We start from the raw sequence: 22,555 nt of genomic DNA, 5'->3' as shown, positions 1-22,555 counted from the left end.
AGGGCTCGGAGATTCACATTTGCAAAAAAGAGTCGGCGTGTCGAGCCCAGCCGGTTTAGAGCTCCTCGGTGGCTGAGCTCAAGTCGGCATTCGGTTAACCCAACGTTGTCCTCAGCCTGGGAGACGCGCTCCCGCTCACAGCGCCCACCCGGGGTATTTCAGGAGGCCAACGCCAACTCTAATCTACGGGAGCACACGGCGCAGAGAGGAAAGGTGAACAAAAGGAAGGATGGAGGGAGGGAGGTAGGGGGAGAGAGAGAGAGAGAGAACAGGGGCTCACAATGGAGAAGGCACCATGTCATCGTTTTTACGGCCCATGTGCGACGGACAGAATAGACGTAATGCCCGCGGACAAAGTGGGAGCGGAGAGAATCGGGTGGATGAGCCAGATTTGAGTTTAGCGAGAAAGCAACAGAGTAGCTCTACAGACAACCTGAACTCTTTTGTGTTTCGGGGGCTCAATATTTCGCTCAACCGGATTCACCAGTGAGCTTTTAATCCACCCCCCCCGAATGCTGAGGACGGGAATTAAAAGGCTGGATCCACTAGAACTTCTGCACCACTCAAAGGGGACGTCTGTGAGTTATCCGTCTGGCTACCTGAAAACAGCTCGCACAGCTCGTAATGAAACTAGAGGAACTTTGTGGAACTTAGTCAAGGACACGGTTTGCTGACACTTCTTGCAAATCCCTTGTGCACGTGAAGAATGGCTCAGCTAATAGAGACTCAACAGGACGCCACTTGAGCATCCTGTGGCGTGACATGACCGCCAAAAATGTGTTTTCAACAGGAAATTATATTACATAAGTGTCTCGCTAAAGTAAGCTGATGTCAATTGGCAATTTAGAAAAAGTCTTTTTTTGGGGGCGTGATTTTGTGAAATATTTAGTAAGAACTAATCTCCACTCAAGAACACGTTTGCGCGGTGCGACGCGCTCGAATGCTGTGATGTGTAAATCTCTACCAAATACGGTTGGGGGCACGACGACATGACATGACATGACATGACATGGTGACGATATAGAGCCAAACTGAATCAAACATGGCACGAGGCAGCTCCCGCGACAGGGCGCATTAATCCAAAATCATTCAAGTTCCCTCTTCTCCCCCTTTGAGATCGCATCTTTGATTCAGTCACTGAACAGGCAGGCTCAACAGCGGGGGGGTTGGGAGGAGGTGCACTCAATGTAACAGCTGAGGACGGCGGGCGGTGGCCCACGGCTCAACATCCAGCACCACCGTGACACGCAACACATTGGGATAAAGACCAGACCCAAAACAGAACCAGAACATACCACAGAGGCCATCGTCCCGGTGCTGGTAACCTTCCTTCATTTCTGCTCAAGGTTTCTTTCTTTTCCATTTTCCCGTTATATTTTGATTATTGATAGGACGCTTTTTTCCCTCTCTCTCTCTCTCGCAGACAAACAGTCACAACTTGTTCTTTCCGCACTGCAACATATTTCTATTTTTAGTCTGGAGCCCAGTGCAATGTTTTCTAGAGTTGTATTTCTGTTTACCGTCATTATTATAACCATAACATCTATTACCAGTGCATTTTTTTTGGCACTCAGTCCTGCTTCAGCTTATTCAAAGGTGCAAAGGATAGGTTTATTTAGGCCCTGCATGTGTACAAGAAAGTTGATTCGAAATTGGCAAACGGAACAAGGGGGCAAGAATAACTTTACATTACACATAATTAAACAATGCTGTATTTGCCTCATTCCTCTCCAGCTCTGTCAGAATTAATTGGTTGTGTTATTCTGAGGAAAGCCAGAATATTGGGTTATATTAAGAACACATAGACAAGATTTCACATGAATTCATCTCCAATTCCCAATATTTTCGGAGACGCACGGCTCATTAGTGTCTGTCGAACAGTCAGATTAGTTTCCGACATGACTCGGCCAGTCGAAGGTTAGTCAAAAGTCAATATCCCCAAACTCAGTTCCCTTCGCCCTTTCACAACTGAAAAACCTTGTTTCAGCACACACATAGCCCCTTCTCCACCAACAGGGAACTGGTTCTCCAACTTGTTCCATTCACGGTTATTTGAACTTTGGTACCATCTAGCAATTTCCACCCGTTTTGAGCAGAACCATTGGAATCGTGGACACGTCATCGAAGGAGCACACGACGGAGAGATGTACGAGTAAACAGCAGTGGCAAGACGGCGGGGGCATCAGCTGCATGCACACACGCCACAGTGGCAAATGCACCGGGGGGGGAAATAAATGTCATGAAAAATTCACCTGCTTAATGGTTCCTTTGGCTTAGTCAGAGTAATCAGTTTGCAGGAGCAGATTGCCGGCGACATGGTAAGTAATAGAAGCAATCTGGAGTCTGTCAAAGAAAAAAAAAAGCAGCACTTCCAGACCTTTCGCTTATTTGATCTCACTGAGATTCCGCCTCTCACGACTCCTAATGGACACCAGCACCATCAATCACACCGCGGGGGGGGGGGGAACCGGTCCGCTAAGTGTGGCGCTTAATATTCCACTGTTCAGCACCATCGTGCACATTAGGATGTGGCCTTTGCGGACCCCGGATCCGGGGTCCTGCTGAGAGCAGCGCACTGGGAGACGGGGCGGCAGGGAATTAGTAAAAAGGCAATTACTCGGCTACGAATTTTGTCTGATAGGGTAAATTTTTTTCTTCTAAAGACGATTACGGAGCTCTGCAAATCTGCTGAAGCGCCAGCACATTCACCTCTCACCTTGGGGGCTGACCTAACAAGTGTACACCTTCTCATGGGATTACCTCGCCATCGGAGAAAAAAAGTTGCAAAGAACAACAATTTATGAATCTGACAGGACTCGTCTTAGGGGCGGAGCGATGCACTGGAAGCAGATAACTGACATTGGCTTCACAACGCCTCGGAGACGCGCTGGCGACGCCGGAGGAAGACGTGGCGAGATAGCAGCAAGGTGAAGCTGGCAGAGTGCGACGTGGAGAAATTAAAGAGTTGTTTAATTAACTTTTTTTTGCCCGCCCCGCTACGCCCCAGCGCGTCAGTCTGAGCAGCCTCAGAGTTACGGAGAAGGGAAAACTCAGCGGCTAGACGAAAACATTGAAAAAATCCTGCGGTGACCTGAACTTCACTCCGACGCCACAGGAGATGGGAGCTCTCTACCAGGTCCGGGGCTATCTTCGGGGAGCTGATTAAAAGACATCTGAGGAGAGGTTTCTTTTTCTTTTTTGTTGTCTTCACAAGATTTTAACAGTTAAAAATAGCAGCATGTGCTTGCTGTACAGATGAAGAAGTCTGATGCGCTGGATGTGGATTTCACCCCTTGAGGGGATCCATCACAATGAAGAAGTATCCTTGAAAACAGGAGCGTCTCAAGTCTGTGTGCGAGGACTCACAGAGTATCCATCCATACCTCTGCCACATAAAAAGGCTACTTCACCACAGAACGCAGTGTTTGTCATCATTCGTCAATCTCCCTGAATTATTTATGGCCATTTATGGTTAGGAAAATCAACAACATCCTCAAAATTAAGTTAGAATCTAAAGACTTTGGCACATATATCTAGAATATTTACTGTAGCTCAGCACTAACGTCGTTTTGGAAAGCACTATGACGGAGGCCGACTACAATGACACATAAATTACAGTCACATAGACCACACCTCTGACCCCCCGCCTCCTGCCATTAACCAAATCTATATCTTTGCAGCTGTTGCTGCCCGCCCCCCCCTCTCGCCCCACAGACGTATTCGAAAACACGCCGCGACAAAAAGTCGGCATCGCCCGCTCGCCCTGCAAACTGCTGCGGCCCCCGTCGGAGGTCTAATTGGAGCAGATTGAGCTGCTGTCCTGAGACATATGGTTCGCAGCCCTGACGGCGCAAAACAAAGGAGGGAGTTCCAGGCAGGTCCTGGCCCCATCACAGACTCACCAGCTGGGGCAGACACCCTCTCTCTCTCCCTCTCCCTCTCTCTCTCTCCAACACACACACACACACACACACACACACACACACACACACACACACACACACACACACACACACACACACACACACACACACACACACACACACACACACACACACACACACACACACACACACACACACACACACACACACACACACACACACACACACACACACACACACACACACACACACACACACACACACACACACACACACACACACACACACAGAGCATCTTTCGTGCTGAAGTGAAATCGAAAAAACATGAGGTCAAAATGCAACATGGGGCTCTGGATCTCTCTGTCTCCAGAACAATGGTTCAGCCCAGTGGCGTACTCACCGTCAGGCATACTGGACCGCCACAAAAAATCAATAAAGCATTTACTGGCCCTGTCATTGTCTTTACCGGTCGTCTCTTTGTGTGCGCCTGTCATTCAGTGTGCTCACACAAGCATGTGGTGTGTGTGTGTGTGTGTGTGTGTGTGTGTGTGTGTGTGTGTGTGTGTGTGTGTATTTGGGCTCAGCTCACTGACATACAATATGTATTCAACCTTCACCGACCTGACTCGATCAAACCCCCTCAGAAACAGACACTGGCCCAGAAACAGCCTGGCGGTCTCTGTTCAGTTTTATAAAGTTCACCCTCGATGTCCGTGATTTCAGAAGATCCACTTAACTTTATGGCCCACAAAATGTCTTCGCTTTGCCGTGATGGAGATGGAGAAGCTGTGCAGTTTAAATGGCAAGCACATAAAACCGTGTAATGACAAAACGTTGGTGATGCAAATGAGCGTGACAGTAGGAACCAGGATGATCATGCCACACACGGAAAACAGTTAAAAACAAGTTAAAACTAGAAATGGAATAATCCTGGCAATGGCCGACAAGAGGCAACCTTTTCAGTACTGTACAATACTAAAGAGGTTTACAGTATAGTACTGGTGTGAAATGTGCGTGCACTGTAACTGAGCTGCTCCGTACAATGCATCACACGAGATAAAGTACACACAAATGTGAAGATAGCATATCTCATTATGACAAAATCACTGATCGTATCAGTGCTGCTGCCTCATAAAACGTCGCTTGCTTTCAGACTTCTCTCTCGCGGTCTTTCTTCCAGCCCTAGAAGCCGGAGGCAAACTTCATCTTTCATCCAGGAAATACTCTATTTGGGATGTCTGAGGGTGAGGTGAGATAGAGACATATTTAGAAATAGGTATGGCGCTGCCAAGTCGTGCAATTCTTTTTCTGCAGGAAGGTAAAAAGGCCTCACTTAGAATCAGATGAGAAGTTATGGCATCCCCACATATCACAAACTTTTTGGCACCGTCTCGATTCATCTGTTGGTTTTAGGGACTTTACAGCAGATGGTGGTATATACTGCATGGCAATTACAACCGTCTTGGGCAGCGCTACGCCCGGGATGCAGCAGTGGTGCCCCAGTGTGTGTGTGTGGGGGGGGGGGGGACATTTGCATATTGGGAGAAAATCGCTGTCATTAAAATGGAGTTATGATTTCTGCCGTGTTGTAGGGGCCAACAACACCATAAGAGATCGAAACGAGATTGGTTGTACAGCAGATTTGTAATCCCGTTCCCTCTGACAGTGGAGGATATTTAAACATGGCGGAAAGAAGAGCGGTACTCACGTCGACGATGTAAAGATTTAGTGATGTTTTGTTTTCGAGACCACTGCTTTCTCCATTTTGAAAGGTCATAAACAAGTTGTCGCTTGACGTTCACTGTAGTCTACAACAACAACGAACTAACGCTATGTCGATTGTGCGCCATCTTTAGAATTCCAGGAGAAACGTGACAAGACGCAAGCGGTGAACCAATGGACGACCTCATTCTTTCCGCATTGTTAGTACCATGATGTCTGCCTCAGACATACTTCGAGACAAACCTCTTAAAATGTCTAATTCACTCGGTCTTCCATAATTGTGAGCAAGGCGGACACTCCCAAAACCATGCATAGGCTACTCATGCCTTTGCCATTCTTTGTAAATCATTACAACCATTCACCAAAAGCATCAAGCAGGTCTTACAATCCAAACCTGCAATCTTCAGCTTGTAGGTTGCTATAGCTTAGAGGTTGTTGAAGTGAGCAAGGCTCAAGTGTCGTCTTTGCACAGGTACAAACACCTCAGCCTTGAGATATTTTTGTTTCAAGCACGTTACAACCCTCCCCGTTCCCTTGAGTACCAAGAGTCAAAATGAGTTAACTCCATCCAGCAACATGCTGAGCTTCCCCCCCAAGGTCAGGTTCATCTTGGCACACTCTTCACAGTTTCTAGCCAGGTCATTTTTGGTCTTCCATCTCTGTCCAACCCTTGGGGCGTTTGTGAACATTACACATGCCAATACCCATTTTAGCTTCCTGCTAAGTTATCTCATTGTGGATCACATCCTCAGGTCACTCGTCAAGCAAACTTGAATGGGATGAACCAATCGAGTTAAAGAACTGTAGATACTGATCACAGCTAAAAACAGAGAGCACCTCTCACTTTCTGTAACTGAGTTTTACATCTCCAACAATCTGTGTGACGGACCCAGTTAAGTGCTGCACCCCAGCGAATTTCTCCTATTGTGAGGTTGTTTTGTCACCGCGTTGTCGCCAAGGTCAGACATGAACGTTCATGCGTGATTTGTCTCTCATTTTTTTGTGACTTGTTGTGAGAGACGTTTTAGGCCACATCACCTCTGCCTCTCTCATCACCATTACCTCTCTCCTCCTCTGTCCACCCCTCTTTCAGAAAGAAGGGATAAACGGAGGCGGCGAGGAGTGAGGAATGTCATTTAAAGTTAAGTCATCCGCACGAAAGGGGAGAATAAAGAAAACAAGTCAGAGGAAAAGTAGAGGTAATGATCTACGCCGTCATTCGTGTGACCAGGCGGCCTCTGCCTGACGATCCAATCAGTGTGACTGGATCGCCCCATCGGCTCATTTCATCCGGATGACTGGACTTTTAATGCTCCCCTGCCCTTTGTTGCTAGCCGCCTCCCTCCTTCCATTGTTTTTTTGTTGTGTTTTTTTGTGCATTAGGGTAGGGACAAAAATGAGGTTGATGCAAAGTGACAAGACATCAGAGGTTTAGGAAACCAAAATGTGGCTTTTGAATAATGGTCCTGTTGTGCCATTAATAATTCTCATTTTCACACAGCAAAGGCTCCGGGATTCACAAGCATTCATACGATAACAAGGACACACAGATGAGCAGAAGTGCAGCGAGGACGCGAGCGAACAGCGGTGTCTGCAGGGAGGATCGATTTTTTTTGGCATTGTGAGGGAGTGAACGCATGAACAAGTGAATCAATGAACCAGTGAAAGCGAGAACCAAACCCAAACAGAGAGCTTTCTTTTGTTTTCCCCAGCTGTCGAAGAATGACAGATATTGCCAATATACGCTGGACTATCTTTGATTGGCAGAGCTGATTGAATTCCACTTAGAGCCGCTGTCACGCTGTCCTCATTTCAAACTCGCAGATTTCCCCCAGCGCAGTAATGAAGCTCTCTGAAAACGGTGTGATGAAAGAAATTTGGCCAGATCAGTCAGGATCTATTAGCCCACACAACTCACGGACAAAACGCACTGAATGAATGTGTGTTTCACTGGGACGGGCCAAACACACCCTGTGAGCCCACACCTATAATAAAGACAGACTTAATAATGATAATAGAGGTATATTAGACAAGGTTATGAGGAGCTGCACAGCTCGGACTTCTGCCTGCACCTGAGCACAATGGCGCTTAATGGATTTTCCTTTGAATGCATAAAAGATTTAACTTGCACTGGTTTGAAACCAATGAATATTGATCGATCAGTCAATTATCCTTTCAATCGACACTTTGGATCGAATTCTTAGATTACTGAAATGCAAAATAATTATTTTTAGTCACTCTCAAGTCACTTGTTTCCTTTCAACAATGCTCGAAGACAAAATACAGGTGATCTACAATGATATGGTTCAGAGTAAAGCTACAAGTCTTTGCATTTCAGGAAGTAATGCGAGGCGTTTTCAAATTTTGATGAACAACTTGGAGATGTTTTGTTGGGGTAATTCCCGCATTGCTTAACAGAATCTTTGCTTGGAAAAACAATATTCCGGTTACAGAGGTTATTGAAGCTCTGCCAACAATCTCTGTTGGTACTTCAGGATGTCAGCGTGTCATCTGAATCACACTTTCATATTGCATTTTGGAGAATATATACAAATTGCCAGTGAAAAACTGTCTTTATTTCAGTCTGTGCTGCTGGCTCCGAATGGATGCTATACATTTGCCCAAACACCAACTCGGTGGTTGACTATAGGTGATTGCAATGTGCCTCACCCGGTGACCTGAAGGTCCACGCCTCGTCGTCGTCGAAGTGCGTGTCCCCGGCGGTGAACCGCTCTCCGGGGAAGAACGCGTGTGCCACGGTGCCCCCCGGCCCATCAAACGGATATCCGTCATTGTGGTCGGCCTTGGTGAAGTCGATCTGAATGTCCGCGTCGCTGCCGGCCACCTCGTGGAAGTTGAGCGGCGCGATGTCGCTCCACACCTTCAGGGCGTAGTACATCAGGGCTCGAACAGTGTCCCTGCCCAGTACGGCCGAATCCTTGGGGAAGGTCCTCACCCTGAGAAGAGGGGAGAGAACGAAGACGTTACATGTATGAAGGAGAGATAAGAGGGGATGAGAAGGTGGAGAAGGACATGGGGAAAGAAGAGGGGAGTGGACAGGAGTTTTCACAGAAAACAAGGAAAGAAAGAAATGAGAGGAAGAAAATTGATGATGGACCAAAAACAACAGGAGAAGAATAAAATTAAAATTAAAGGAGGAAAGGGTAAGAGAGTTGAAAATCCGTGGGAGTAGACGAGAGAAGAGGAGGAAGAAGTCAAGTACAAGAGATGAACACGAAAATGGAGGAGAGACAAGAAAGGTAAAAGCGTGGAAAGGAAGGATGGAAGTGCGGCGCACAGGAAACAGAGGAGATAAAAGCTAAATGGAGGAGGAGGAGGTTGGCATACAGGAGATGTTGGCAGGAGAGGAGCAGAATGTTGAGCTCCGAATTGCATTAAAGCACAGAAGCATAAAGATCAAAATATGTTTGCCACCGGGACAGACCTGCATGAAAACAAAAGTTTCTGTTTGAATATAATTTATTTGATCCGTTTTTGTATTTCATGCCTTGGTGCTCCTGCCGCTCACGTACACTGATAAGTTGAGAGTATAACGCGCATTGGATGAGATTATTGCATCAGCTTTCAGGTACAACTCATCTTTTCTTTTTCACACCTTCTTATTTCATCTCCTTCCTTCCAGTTTTTACATACACCCCTTTCTCTCTGCAAGCCACGGCACAAACAGAACGAGTGAAGAGGAAATCAAGTCAGATGTCGTGCTGACTTTGTCTGCCTCCTCTCCTTCTAAATCTCCTCTCTCCTTCTCCCGTTTCTTGTTTCCTTGCAATTCTTCGATCTCCGTCCATGAGTCCTTGCCACCTCTTCCTCATCCTCCTCCTCCTCACCCGTGATGCACTTGCCTACTTTCTCTCCGCAAGAGAAATTTGACAAAAAAACAAGAAGCAATTTGGCCATTGCATGATTGGAAATTCAATCAGTGTTCATCCGTAGGAAAGCAGGGCTCTTAGCTGAGAGAGAGAGAGAGCGCTGCGAGAAATCAGTGGAGCACTGAAGGAGCATCCTTTTTAAGTAGAAGTCTAAAATGAACAAGACATAGGAAAACCAGAACATCTTTCCCCCGCACACATAGAGTACCGACAGCTAACGGATGGTGAGGAAATATTCGCTGTTTTTTACAAAACGTGTGTTGCTTTCGAATCGCGTACTGCCCCTGTAACGAACTAAACAAACTTCTAAAATGATTTTATAGCACCTGAGGTGTATGCATTTATATTTGACTGAAGTGGTCACAGCGGCGAAAAGGACAGCGCGACGGCCCCCAATATCACAAAAGGCCAAATTATGTTTGATCAGTTTAGACAAGCTGTGCCAGCCGGGGCTGTCAGACTTAGTCTGCGCCAATCATGTTTCAACATTCAGGTCACAAATGAGTCCAGAGACTGAAGTTCTGTCACTACAACCAATCAAATTCATAAAAGCCCTTCTGTTGCTCCCACTTCTTTCTGTCAAACAAACCATTTGTATGACATTTCTCTCAATTCATACTTGAAACTCTTTATGATTACAGACTTCTTGTTGAGCACTGGTGACTCATTCCTCTGACTGGTGCTGTGTCCTTTCTGTTTTTTTGTTGTTGTAATGAACATAGAAAACCACAGGGTCTGAGGCACCATCGGCTTGTTGAAATGGGAGTACAGAAGGATTATCTTACTCTTGCCCAGGACTCTCATCACTGAGACTGGCTCCGTGGACTTGTGCCAACCCTGACAGCTTATAGCTCACAGAGGTTTGAAAGTTAATGCTTAGCCTCCACAAACAACTCTAGTTGTAATTCAGCTGGGCAAGGCTGTGCGGCTCAGAGACACCCACTATTTTATTTCGGAGGAACTCACTGTACATGTCCAATTGCCAGAGGGGAAAAAAAGAAGGAGAGAATGAACAGGCGGATATCGGCAAGAAGTAGATAACAAAGGAGTAGGAGGAGGAAAAGAGGGATACAATTAGTTGGGAAACAGACGTGGCACAAGGGAGGGCGAGAAAAGAGGGGCTAAAAGGCAGAAGCACAGACACTTGTATTTCAGAAATGTTTCTGACATCTCCCCGTGGCTCCATCTTCCACAGTAGTCAGCATCACACAGTTGCATAAGAATGACAAGTTCCCTAAGTTCCCGCTTTTCTCCAGGCTACTACACTCTGAGATCAGTAATCACACAGACACGCTTCCATCTCTGACAGTGTATCTGATGTGTCCCTTTCCTTACCAGCCCAACAATGTTCCTCATTACAAAAGCTTTAGCAAAAAATGGCTTCTGTTGCAGACTTATAAAACAGTACAGGAGAGAGAGAGAGTATGAGAGACAGAAGACGAGACATGAGCAGAGAGAGACTTCCCCCTTTATGCTGATGATACATGGGAAGTGAAGAAATAACACTTTGTAAATGCTCAATCCTCAATAGGCAGGTAAATAGGCCTAGCACACTATATTGAATTATAGTCATGATGACTTACCTTAAAAAAATACATTCCGTTGATAGAGGCCAGGCAATAATAAAAAAAATAGATTTATCAATAACCCCCCTTTTTTAGATAAATAAAATAATTTAACAATATCAGCTATGAATATAAAAAACACAAAATAACGTGGTTTCAACTTTTTACTCCTAAATGGCATTTTCAGAACTTCATGTCAGGCAACATTAAGCCCATGCAAGGTCCATAAGAAGGTGAGGGTAGTCTATACACTGCCTGAGAGACAAAACCCAGGGCTGCCAACGTGTCCTTAAATTCTATTGCTCACATTAATCTATAGAATATATTGTCTGGGAAATAGAAGGACACAGTCTAAAAAGAACAACTGCAACGAGCAAGAAACTGGTCTGCAACCTATTTCTTTGGTGCATGAAGAAACTGCACCAACGAACAGGGAACAGTTTATTTAACCGACTTTGAAATGAGTTGCACAGACTGAAGGCTTATTAAGGTGGGCTTCATTTTCTCGACCTATTTAATTCCATGACACAATTTCCGTCATCATTTGATAAACGAGCAAAGCAAACTAGGCTTGTGCGTGCGTGTCGCCATTGCGTGCTACATGTGCAAATTCCCAATTACATTTTTACCTGTCTGGCTTTTAAGTTCCACAAAGCTTTTCCACACGCGGAATCAGAGCGATGGTTCATTAGACGTGAGGCATGGAGGTCAGGAGAGAGGGATGGAGAGAGGAAGAGAAACAGATCAAGAAAAACTCTCGAGACTCTTTCGCGGTCCCCCGCCTCCTGCTTCTCAGCGGGCTCTTACCTCCCGTGGCTCCGCTGTTCCACAGAGACATGAGCTGACATCGAAAGTGATGCTAAAATGTCCACACACACACACACACACACAAAATATTCACCTCCTGTGCTCCGCTACCCTCTGTAGACATAAGCTGATTACCCTGCAAAATGAAAGCGCATATGCCGACGGTGATTCATATGCTCGTGTGCGAAAACACACTCACATATATGAAAATATTTCGCTGACGGACACTCATGCTGTGAATTACCTAAAACTCCTTGCACTTCACATACACACAAACACCAACACACACACACACACACACACACACACACACACACACACACACACACTCACACACACCCAAACATCAAAGAGCTCGGAGCGAGACCTCTGAGTCGACAAGCTCTAAACACCTGACAGGGAAAGAGCTTCCTTGTATTCACACCTTGTGTCAGGAAGGCTGAAAGTGAAAGACAGTAAATTAAAAGGCTCAGCGTGAGTCGCCCCCTCGGTCCGCAAATCTTTTTCTCCCCTTTCCAATCTGCATCTCCCTCTTCCCCCCTCGTTCTCAGGTGATAGTGATGTGAAATCTAGAAAAAAAAATTAATATGATGGGCCCTAATATGATAACGCAAAATAACAGCATTACACTTCTTAAGGTCCCAACCAGGCAATTTCACAGGTTGGTGGCTCCGAATGGCAGAAGGGAGATGAACTGAAATTACCGCAAGCGGCTCAATGTCAATAAACTCCTCTGTGCGGCAGAAGTGCTTCGTGTAACAGTCGCAGTATGTGATGGATATACCTATATTCCATAAATATAAGGGGGAAACTCAATGCTTCCTGGACTAGAAGGATTTCAACGATCTATTGCTCAAAATAGCTCATTCGAAGAGAGGTCGGGCGTTGATGTGATTACCTCAGTTAATACAAAGTGCACGTAAACAAGGATGTATTTTTGGAAAATGTAATTATTTCAAATACTGAAGGATTTAATAACAGCAGTTCCTATTTTTTTTTTTCCATTGAGAGTGACGTGGCCGTGGAATAATAATAATACTAATAATTCAAAACAATAAAGTAACAATTTACGAAGTTGTTCATGAGTCCACTTGGTCGCGGTGGCGGCAGGTTTTCCCAGACATCCGTCTCCCCAGCCACACCTTCCAGCTCCTCCTGGGGGGATCCCAAGGCGTTCCCAGGCCAGATGGTATATATAATCGCTCCAGCGGGTTCCCTGTCTACCCCCGGGAGCCTCCTCCCAGTTGATAAAGATGAGCCAAATATCCACATGGAAGCTTACAATATTGGACGGTTATTATTACAATGCACCTGCCCTCATCTCAATTTTAAGTCCAACACGGCCACGGGTGAGGACGGGAAAACGACAATGCCATTGGTCTGACACTAGCTAAGATTATATTTGTCGCTCTTATTACCACTTTGCACGAGGTGTACAAGAAAGTGGCCATGGTGTGGAAATTAAAGTAATTCAACTCACTGTTTTTGGTTTGTAAATCGCCTGATGAACACGCAATGAAAGGAAACAAAGGAATGAAAAAAAGCTTTGTGTGACTGCTTCTGATTGTCCCAGAGCTACTTTTGACCATAACACACAATGCCTTGGTCACAGCTGTGGAATTTCTTAACGCTCACTGACAACGATGAACTATGGCTACAATTACTACTTTCATGAACCCCTGCTGCTGAGTTATGACTATGATTACACTTTATACTCTTAACACCGACCACCTTCACTTTTAAGCGTGGCTCTATACTCTTTTCAAATAACCCTCACTGGGAGCGCCGTAAAAAAAACCAACCAATGTCTCCGAGCTTCAGTGTATGTTTAAAACAATGGAAATTCGCCCCTTAAATTCAAAGAGGGTGACGCCAATGTGGACCTACATCCGTGGATCATTAGCATTTCTCCTTCTTTTTACCCACTTCATTAAGTTCATTAGAGGGATAACGTGTGCGAGCCCGGGGAGACGGACGGGCGTTTGTGATTTCGCAGTCCAGCGTTAAGTCGGTGAATCTCACCTGCTTTATTAGATTAAACAGGCGCGCAAAGGAAAGATGCAATCTCCTTCTCCATGTTAGCCTTCTCTCCTCTTCATTATCGTTACTCATCCTCCTCCCCAACGTTCCTCCCCTCCGCCGCGCGCGATCGCTTCACCTATCTGTTTGAGTTGTCAGACGCGCTGCTAATGACTCCAGGCTGTCTGCTGTGATAATGGGCTAACAATATGAGATAATGAGCTAACAGTGGGGTGTTACACAGCTCGGCTGTTAGTGCCTATGATATACTTGGCTGCAGAGTGCAGTGTGGCGTGTCGGTGTGTGAGTGTGTGTTTGTGTGTGTGTATGTAACAGGACAAGAAAACGGTAAGCAGGAGTTAAACTGGGATCAAGGCCTCATCCTTGACACAAACTCTCCCACACGCCATCAGAAAAAAAAATCATTTACTTGCATTTTCTACCGTGGAAAAAGAACAAACACATTAGGGCTACGTGGAAATCCCGCCGAGCCCCTTCTCTTCTCTTCCCTCTATGAAATAACTGACACTCTGTTTTTCAGAACATAATGAAGTGATTGATGAGCGTCGAACAGGCAGCGGGGAGCACAAAGCGCCAGTCAGTCCGACACCGTCAACCGTGGCAACGTGAGCCAATGCAGGCGCAAGTGGGCGCGTTTGCGGGCTCTTACTGTAAGTCAGTACGATACTCAAAGGAGCCTTAATAAGGGAAGACCTCTCAGGGACTCCGATATCAACGACAGAGACAACGTCTGCAGATGTTACTCCGGGCAATATCTGGAACTTTTCCTGCAGCGTTCGCACAAACAACCAGAAGATGAGCGGACCCAATTAACAGGGCGTTCTCAGAAGTTCATGCCCTAAAACAGCCTGAGAGTGGAATATGGAGGCGGAGATCCTCCTTTTCCTGGGGAAACACCTCCCAGTTTGGATTCAGGAGGCAGATTCTCCATTCAAGGTCAGGTTTAAAACTTGGCTTGCAGTCAGCGCTGGCTCAGAAGAACCCTGAACCATCCCTTAGTAATGATTCCATGGGCCAACTCTGCTGGGACAACGCCCATGATGCCCTGAGCCCTTCTTCCCTTGTGGCATGTGCACAGATTCAAGAGATAAACTGACACTGTTCCTACCATTTTGTTTTTATGTATTACTTTGCAGGCTGTACAATGAAATAATTAAAATAGAAAATATTCATGCCACACATGGTATGAATATAAATATTTCGACTTTTCTTTAATCTGACTGATGTCTTGGATTGGGACACCAACATTTAATACGCCTGTCAGATTGCATCAGATTCATTAGCTGCCTTGCGCATTATCTCCGTTCTCCGTCAGCCTTGTTATTGGCCCCATATAATCTAATGAAGTGGAGATACCGTGAAATATTAGATGATAAAAATATTTTTTTTTTCTGGTGGTGGAACACCAACCGAAGACACAGAGGCAGACAGCACACCTGTGGAGAAACAGCTGAGGCCAAACCTATGCAGAATATGAATGTTTTGTTACGGCGCTTTACATTGAAAATCTGCTCCGTATGGGAATCTCTCTGGATCTGAAGTTAGAACATAATCCACAACTGTTCCTGCGCACTGCTCTACAAATCTGAGTGCTGTGCAATACAAAAAAAAGTGCTTCACTGGACAGAAGACACGCCTGTCTTATTTCAGAGAGGAGTGAGCTGACAGGGGCACACAGCGTGATTGGCAGCGGTACAAAGGAGAGGAAGAAAGTTTGAGGCCGCCAGGCGTGAGGCTCTGCATACACACCTTTGTTTGTGTGTGTGTGTGTGTGTGTCTGTGCATATTCTATACTGTGTGTTTGGTTTTTCTAATTTCTCAGTCTATGCATGCATTTCATATTCTGCGCACACACACCAGCATTGGCCCACACACGGCTTATGGCAGCTCGTTGTTGAGTCAGGACTGATAGTGTGTGAATCAGCACAGACCACCCTGTGTTTCACCGTATATGTTCACGCCTGCTTCCCACACTACTCCAGAGTTTCCAGGGCGCCTGACGCAGAAGTTTGGAAACGCTGCTTGCCCCGTTTTAGTTCCAAATTCTCCGGGGCGGGGTGGTAGTATAGACGGGCAAAAATGGGAGACGTTTGACGCATTCGCTTCCTGATTGGTTCTTAGGTGACGTGACTAGACTACCGGCGGCGAGGGTTAAATGTTGTAAACACTTAATTTAAGGACTAGTTCCACCTTATAGTTGGTCAAAAGAAAAAGAAATCCCATCCCTTGCTTTTCATCACTGTTTTTGAAAAGTATTTCCTGGTGTCATGACTGAGATCATGGGTTAAACCAACTGGACGGGTTTCTTTATAGTGGGGACGTTTAGTTTGATGGTTTATTGTTTGTTAACTTAATGTGTTGAGAAACTTATCTTTCACATGGTGAATTAGGAATGTAATGAGCTCGGGAAAGGGGGTTAAATAACAGTCAATGTCTCCTGGTGTTAAGGGCGCTGCATGTGTCAACCTTGAGTGAATACTGCTACGGGCGGAAGTAGTGAAGGTGTTAATTGAACACCCCTATATATTCAGTTGGACCGTTGCTTCTCGAGGACGGAGGGTGTGCGGCCATGCATTTTTGACTGAGTTACACGTGTAACCAAGACGTCTGCTACCTTGACATTCAAAGCCAAACTCTCCTACACTTTGCATCCTTGTCATTCCTACCTCCAGGACAGATGCCTTTTATTCCATTTGTTCTGGGGAGTGAGGCTTCGTTTCCTGCGGCCCATCGTCCCCTCGGCTTCGGGCACATCTGGCAGAGAACATCTGGGTTGTTTCATCAGACCCAGTGTGGCTTGGTCTAAAGAGCAAAGGAGAGAAGAGGAGTTCACAGCTGCTGGTTTTTCTTGATTTGGATTCCATATTTATTTGCCTCCCAAAAAACAAACAGGGCCCCCACACACCTAAGACTCCGGTCTCCTTCAGCCCTCCGAACCTCTGCATGGCTTTGATGGCGTTGGCCAGCGCCTCCTTGGTCTGGAGCTGCCCGGTCACCGGGTCAGGGGGCGGGAGGTAGCCAAACCTGCTCAGCCAGTCCTGCGGGGGGGGGGAACAGTAGACGCAGAGGTCAAGAGTCATACCCAGGCAGGCATTGCAAGGACTCCAAGTATCCCACAGCTGCTGAAAAGGTTCTGACACCTGTTCGGGTTTACTGTCTGCGGATTCCCCGTCTGTACACGTTTGCATACAGGTTGTGTGAGTGTGAGTGTGCATGCATTTGTCTGTGCAAACAACCGACACAGACAATTAAAAAGACAGATTTATATATATATATATATACATAGATAGTAGATATAATCATTCACATACGTGTTTGAGCTATGTGAAAGGGGCCCTTTCACACTGCACCTGGTGCTCTTGCTCTTTCCATCTTTCTCTTTTGCAGGCGAACAGGCTGAGGGACATTTAAGTCTCTGCCTCTGTGCACAGGGTGGCTGATCAAGTGAAAGACCATAGAACCCAGAGTTTTTTTTCTTTTTCATACCCAGTTCTTGTCTAAATATAACTCTCAGGCCCATGACGATGATGATAATATGGACTTTTGATGTATGGGAGATCAATTCAAAAGACAGATATGGAGGCGTGAAGATAGGCAGACCAGCAGACATAAAAGCCACGTGTATATAAAAGGTAGTACTGTGAATCCATTTCCATCTGGAGCCAGTGAAGTTGCTACCAATCAGAGCGGCCCAGCTGAGTGCATTGATTGGTTTTGGATCGTACGGGATCTGACGGATGGAAGCATCTGAGCTGCAACCTGAGCACTGCGCTTCTTCTTCTTCTCTTCCCTTCCAACCCATCCCCCCCCCCCCCCCCCGGGGTCTGTCTTTTGTCTCGTTTCTCTCGTTCTCTCTTCCCCTCGTCTGTCTTGGCTCCACTAAAGCCTCCTTCCTTCCCTCACTGTCTGACAGCCAATGGGAGATGGCAGGTTTTTAAATGGGTTTCTGACCCGCACTCATTGGAGGTGAATGACACCGATCGATAGCCAGGCATCCCCCCCTGTATTGACAAAGCAGGGAAAATCCCATTAACTGAATGACTTCTCTTTATTGAAGCTCTCTGCTGGCTGATTTTGCCTCCTCATCCTTGGCCCTGCCATCCCTGCAGAGAGCTCGGGAAAAGTATAAGTGTACAGGGGGGAATTGAATTGACCCTAAGCGTCATCTGGGGGTTGATGACGAACAACTATTTCCTGGACGAGCTTTAAAGTCTAATGACAGGGCAGAGGTCAATGAATTGAAAAAGATAGCAGGGATGTTAAAGTGACTCTATGAATTAACAAAGAGTAATGACGTCTTATTTTTGTTTGTTCACTCTCGTCAGCGGTAAAATTGTCCTCACATCATAGTTGAAAAGAAGCCTGATATGGTAAGAAACATCAGCATACAGTCATTATACAGGTTTTAATTCCCCAGTTTAGCCAAACTCAATTCAAACAGAGAACAAAAGTGAATGGTGATGGGGTTTTTCTCTTATCCAAATAATGTATCTGTTACCTTTCAGTTGGCGTGCCCCAAACCTATACTGTACACTAAGGATTCTGAGTATTTAATGAGATGTCATGATGGAAAAGTGATAAAATGATGTGTTACTCTACAAATCAGACAGTGTACATATGGCTGGGTGTTCCCCACAATGCATTGCACAAAGGAAACGGAGGAGCTGCTCAAAGCTGCAAAAAAAGAAATAAATTGTGACTGGGGGCGAGACGGCTCCAGAAAAAATAAAGGCTATGTGCGCAGCATGTGCTTCAAAGATACTGAATTATTCCCAGGGTGTTTTTGCTCCGTGTTATTTCGTATGTTGTTTTTAATGCCATTTGCACCGATACTGACTGTCGCAGAGGTTCAGACTATTTTGCCAACGCAGGTTCCATGTGCATATTTGACCCTTTGAAGTGCTGAGAGAAACACGCGACTCTTATCCGTGTCAATGAAAAGATCTTTGAAATATAATTTTGTAGGTTAGGTGTTGGATCTCTACATCAAAAACACTTCAGAAACGTTTCTTTCTTTAAAAAAGTATCAAACAAGAAGGGGAAAAAACATATTTGCGAAAAGAAGTTGCAGTCTGAATGACATCCAACGTCACACGTATCATTTCCTGTCACCATTAAATAATAAACGTTGATTTTCTTTGCATTACAAACTGCCTAAACTGTTGACTATAGTGATTAATACATTGTGCATACACTGCGTAGAATCATATTTATCAAGACACAATGAGCACCACAATGGACATAAGATTATAAGGTTATGGCTAACCGTGTCTTTAAATCAAAGCAAATTGAAGAAAACATGCGTACGCACATCTGTGCGCAGCGTGTGCATGTGCGCACGTGCGTACGGGCGAGAGGGTAAGTAGGAGTCGTTCTCCTCTGAAAAGAAAGGTGTGAAGGTGATGGATTACATCTGTGCTTTTCTACACAACCGCAACTCCCTGTTTTCACACACTGCCCCATAAAGTCACTACATAAAACTTTTTTTGTGTGTGTGTGGAGCCAGCAGCTAATTTAAACCTGACATCCTAGCTCAGGGGGACAAAAAGAAAGAAAAAGAGAAGCCGTAAAAATTTGCCAACGAGTTCAGGAACCTGCTGAACGCCTCTGATATATACATACAGGAGAGATGGCCCGGTGTTAAGGTGAGATTGGGTGTGGGTTTAAAAGTTTGCATGAGATTAAATAAAGGAGCGAACAAATAAATGCTTACTTACTTACGGAATAAAGAGAAGAACAAACGTACAGTAAATTGGCAACATTTGGCTCCGTCACAGACAATATAAGATTTAAAAACCCATAAAAGAATAACGCTTTTCTCCTGAGGTCTTCGCCCTATAGGCCAGAGTCTGGCGTGTAGAGCAAATTCAACCTCTCCAAATCTGATGATACACTTAAACAAACATGTATAGTGGGGTCAAAACATATTTCGGACCCCCCAGACACGAAAATGCATCCCAAATGAGAAGCCTTCTGCGATTGATGATCCTCCGCAACTGCAGCAGTGTTTTTTATTGCTTTGCCGTGTTCTGCATAAGAGTGTGGACTCGCGAGAAGACTCGCAAAGCAGAACTAAAGAAGATGTTGACAGGCAGAGTAGAGGTCGACCACTGCCTCAAGCCTTTTTCTTTTTCTGTTGTCATAGCAATTTATTCAGGAAGAAGTAAAAAAAAAAAAAAAAGAAAGAAAAAAATGATAGAGAGGAAAGAAAAAATTGCTGTCAAAATACACTGGCTTTAAATTTTTAAAACCAAAGCTATAAAATCCCTTGAAAGTCAGAGTCATTTTAAGTGAAGAGCTAATAACAAGAAAAGTTGAGAGAAGACACTTTACTTTTGACTTGTTTCTGTAAGTGCATATGGAGCAAATATACGATACGTGCTGCCCCTTTTATTCTGTTTGCATTTCAAATGTGTGTTTAATTAGATTTAATAAAGCAGATGCCTGAGATTTATCTAAGATCATCAAATCTCAGGAATAAGAAAAATGCAATAATCCTGAAATAGAAATTAAATAAAATAACGCGTAAAAATCTTGAAAGGCATCAGTTTGTCACGAAGCCAATAATTATCTGATTTTAAGGGAAAGATTTTTTTGCCTTGATTAAATAAAAAAAAAAAAAGCGGCTCAAAAAATAGGTCAGGCTAACCCAACCCCACACAGTCACAACTTCCCATGTTCATTTATTATCAAATCACCTCCCATTGTTTCCTTTTGCAATCATTTTTAAAGAAAAGCGTCTGCCCTGAAGCTGGTATTCAGCGACTTCCGCAGGGGGAAATACTTGCTGACGTGGGGTCTTGACCCCATGTCCGAACCGAGGCCCCGGGGGGTCCTCACCACTTAGCTTACTTTCTGCTCAAATGACCAGACCAGTCCTGGTATATTGTCATTCTGTTTTTTGATTGTTGTTCACATAGAATTTAGTCAAACTGCCCTGAAGAAGTCAGGTGCAGGTGGTGTGAGGCGACACGGGAATCAACACATGAATCAACAGAGGAATCCGACTGAAGTGTTCAAACTGCCGCAGGGAGCCGACACCTTTAGTTTATAGCTGCAGCCTCCGACTAAGTATTGGTTAAGTATTTAAGAGGGGTTTTATTTGATGAGCGTGCTACGGTGCCACTGCTGATTAAATTATTTTTTACCAAATGAGTTTTCTGAAGCACACGAAGCCCGTGAAAGATGGACCGTTACCCAAGATCCCTTAAAAACACTTAAAAGATTTGTTATATATATTTTGTGATAGAATACTCTGTTCATAATGCATACTATATGCATAATATTTACTGTCTTCCTAGGACTTGAACTTAAACTGCTGAACTTCAATTTTCCTGACAAAGCGTATGTGTACTTTAGGAAAGAACAAACATAAATGGACACAATTTCGGCATAGGGTTAGGTTTGATTTGGCCCGCGAGGCAATTCATAAATACAAAAAAAGCAACAAAGAAAGCAACAAAAGAAAATGAAGCAGTAGGAAAACATGTGCCTCCCTCAGGATGGTCCCCTCTGGCTATATGCCTGTCAGATCATGGTCAAGGTGAAAGAAGCAAAAACCTCGTCCAGAGGAAGAATCTGCTCGAGGCCGTGTCGACAACTTCCTCAGGAGCTCTGAGGAAAAGTACCTGCCTCCTAACCGGCGTCTTGCTACTGCAGCGTCTTTACGACAGTGACCAAAAAAAACACAAAAAAAACTAGCCTCCTCCAAAATCGGTTCCTGCCCCTTTAAGTGTCGGCTTGTCCGTCCGAGATAATTCGATTCAGCAAGTTGTTTTGGTTGTGGAAACCGCCCGAGCTGCCTCGCCAGAGAGAAACAGCTCCAGCCATCCTCCAGTAGTGAGGTTAGTGTGATATACTGTTTGTGCTCAATAATTCAGGATGGTCCTCGAGAGGATGTTGGGGGAAAAAAATGAAATGGCCCATGATAGGGGCAGAAAAAGTTCTGCAACCCCTGTTCTACAAGATACAGCTCATTAAATCTAGTATGCAAGCGCGCACGCACGCACGCACACACACACACACACACACAGATAGTCGTTCAACAGCTCATGCATGCACATGCTACAAACACACATTCAAAACAGTTATTTATGTCCACGTTGGACCATTAATTCACCAAGGACACAGCACACACTGCACATATACACTCATTTCCTCTCACTTCCACACACATCACTCAACATAATGGAGGTGTGTGGTGGGTGATATAGGGTCTGAGCTACTCCCAGTCTGCGCTACAGTATCTGGACGTGAAGGATCGTTCATCTCCGTGACCATGGTCCCCGTAATCCGTCCGCGCACAGTTGAAGCCTGGAGTAGAAAGAGTGGATGGTTCTTCCAGAGCTTTTAAGTCTGTTGATCAAGCAGGCCTGCATCTGTCCTCACCTCATTAGTCGCCGATATTTATAGTATGGTATGGTAGCTAAAGAATATCATGGTATGGTTTATTAATAGTGTGCAAGTTTAGAGCTTGTTGGCGATGGGAGGTGTCGCAGTCTGAAATAGAAAATGACCTAATTAGATATTCTTCTAAAACGACATGTTTCTCAAAGTCAATGCTTAGGACAGAGAACCACTCGCGGCTTCTCTGCAAAAGTGCTGCTTGTTCAAGCCATGTGAAAAAAATGAAAATCATTTTGAAGTA

The 22,555-nt window shown here is 45.0% G+C and overlaps 1 protein-coding gene across 3 annotated transcripts in view; it reads right to left on the bottom strand.

The window, feature by feature from the left end:
• The window catches only part of LOC118285521 (matrix metalloproteinase-17-like), a 55,437-nt gene that overhangs the window by 9,979 nt on the left and 22,903 nt on the right, over positions 1–22,555 (bottom strand). For all 3 annotated transcript variants that reach the window (XM_047329637.1, XM_035609219.2, XM_035609220.2), the window contains 3 exons: positions 16,814–16,946; positions 16,575–16,710; positions 8,277–8,563 (listed from right to left, as the gene is read on the bottom strand). In XM_047329637.1, the coding sequence (XP_047185593.1) occupies positions 8,277–8,563; positions 16,575–16,710; positions 16,814–16,946 (556 nt within the window). The remainder of the gene's footprint in view (positions 1–8,276; positions 8,564–16,574; positions 16,711–16,813; positions 16,947–22,555) is intronic.

This window comes from Scophthalmus maximus, chromosome 20 (genome assembly GCF_022379125.1).
Source record: "Scophthalmus maximus strain ysfricsl-2021 chromosome 20, ASM2237912v1, whole genome shotgun sequence".
In the NCBI taxonomy this organism is placed as follows: Eukaryota; Metazoa; Chordata; class Actinopteri; order Pleuronectiformes; family Scophthalmidae; genus Scophthalmus; species Scophthalmus maximus.
Note: the sequence above shows the minus strand (reverse complement) of the source record. Positions and strands in the feature narration are given on the sequence as shown.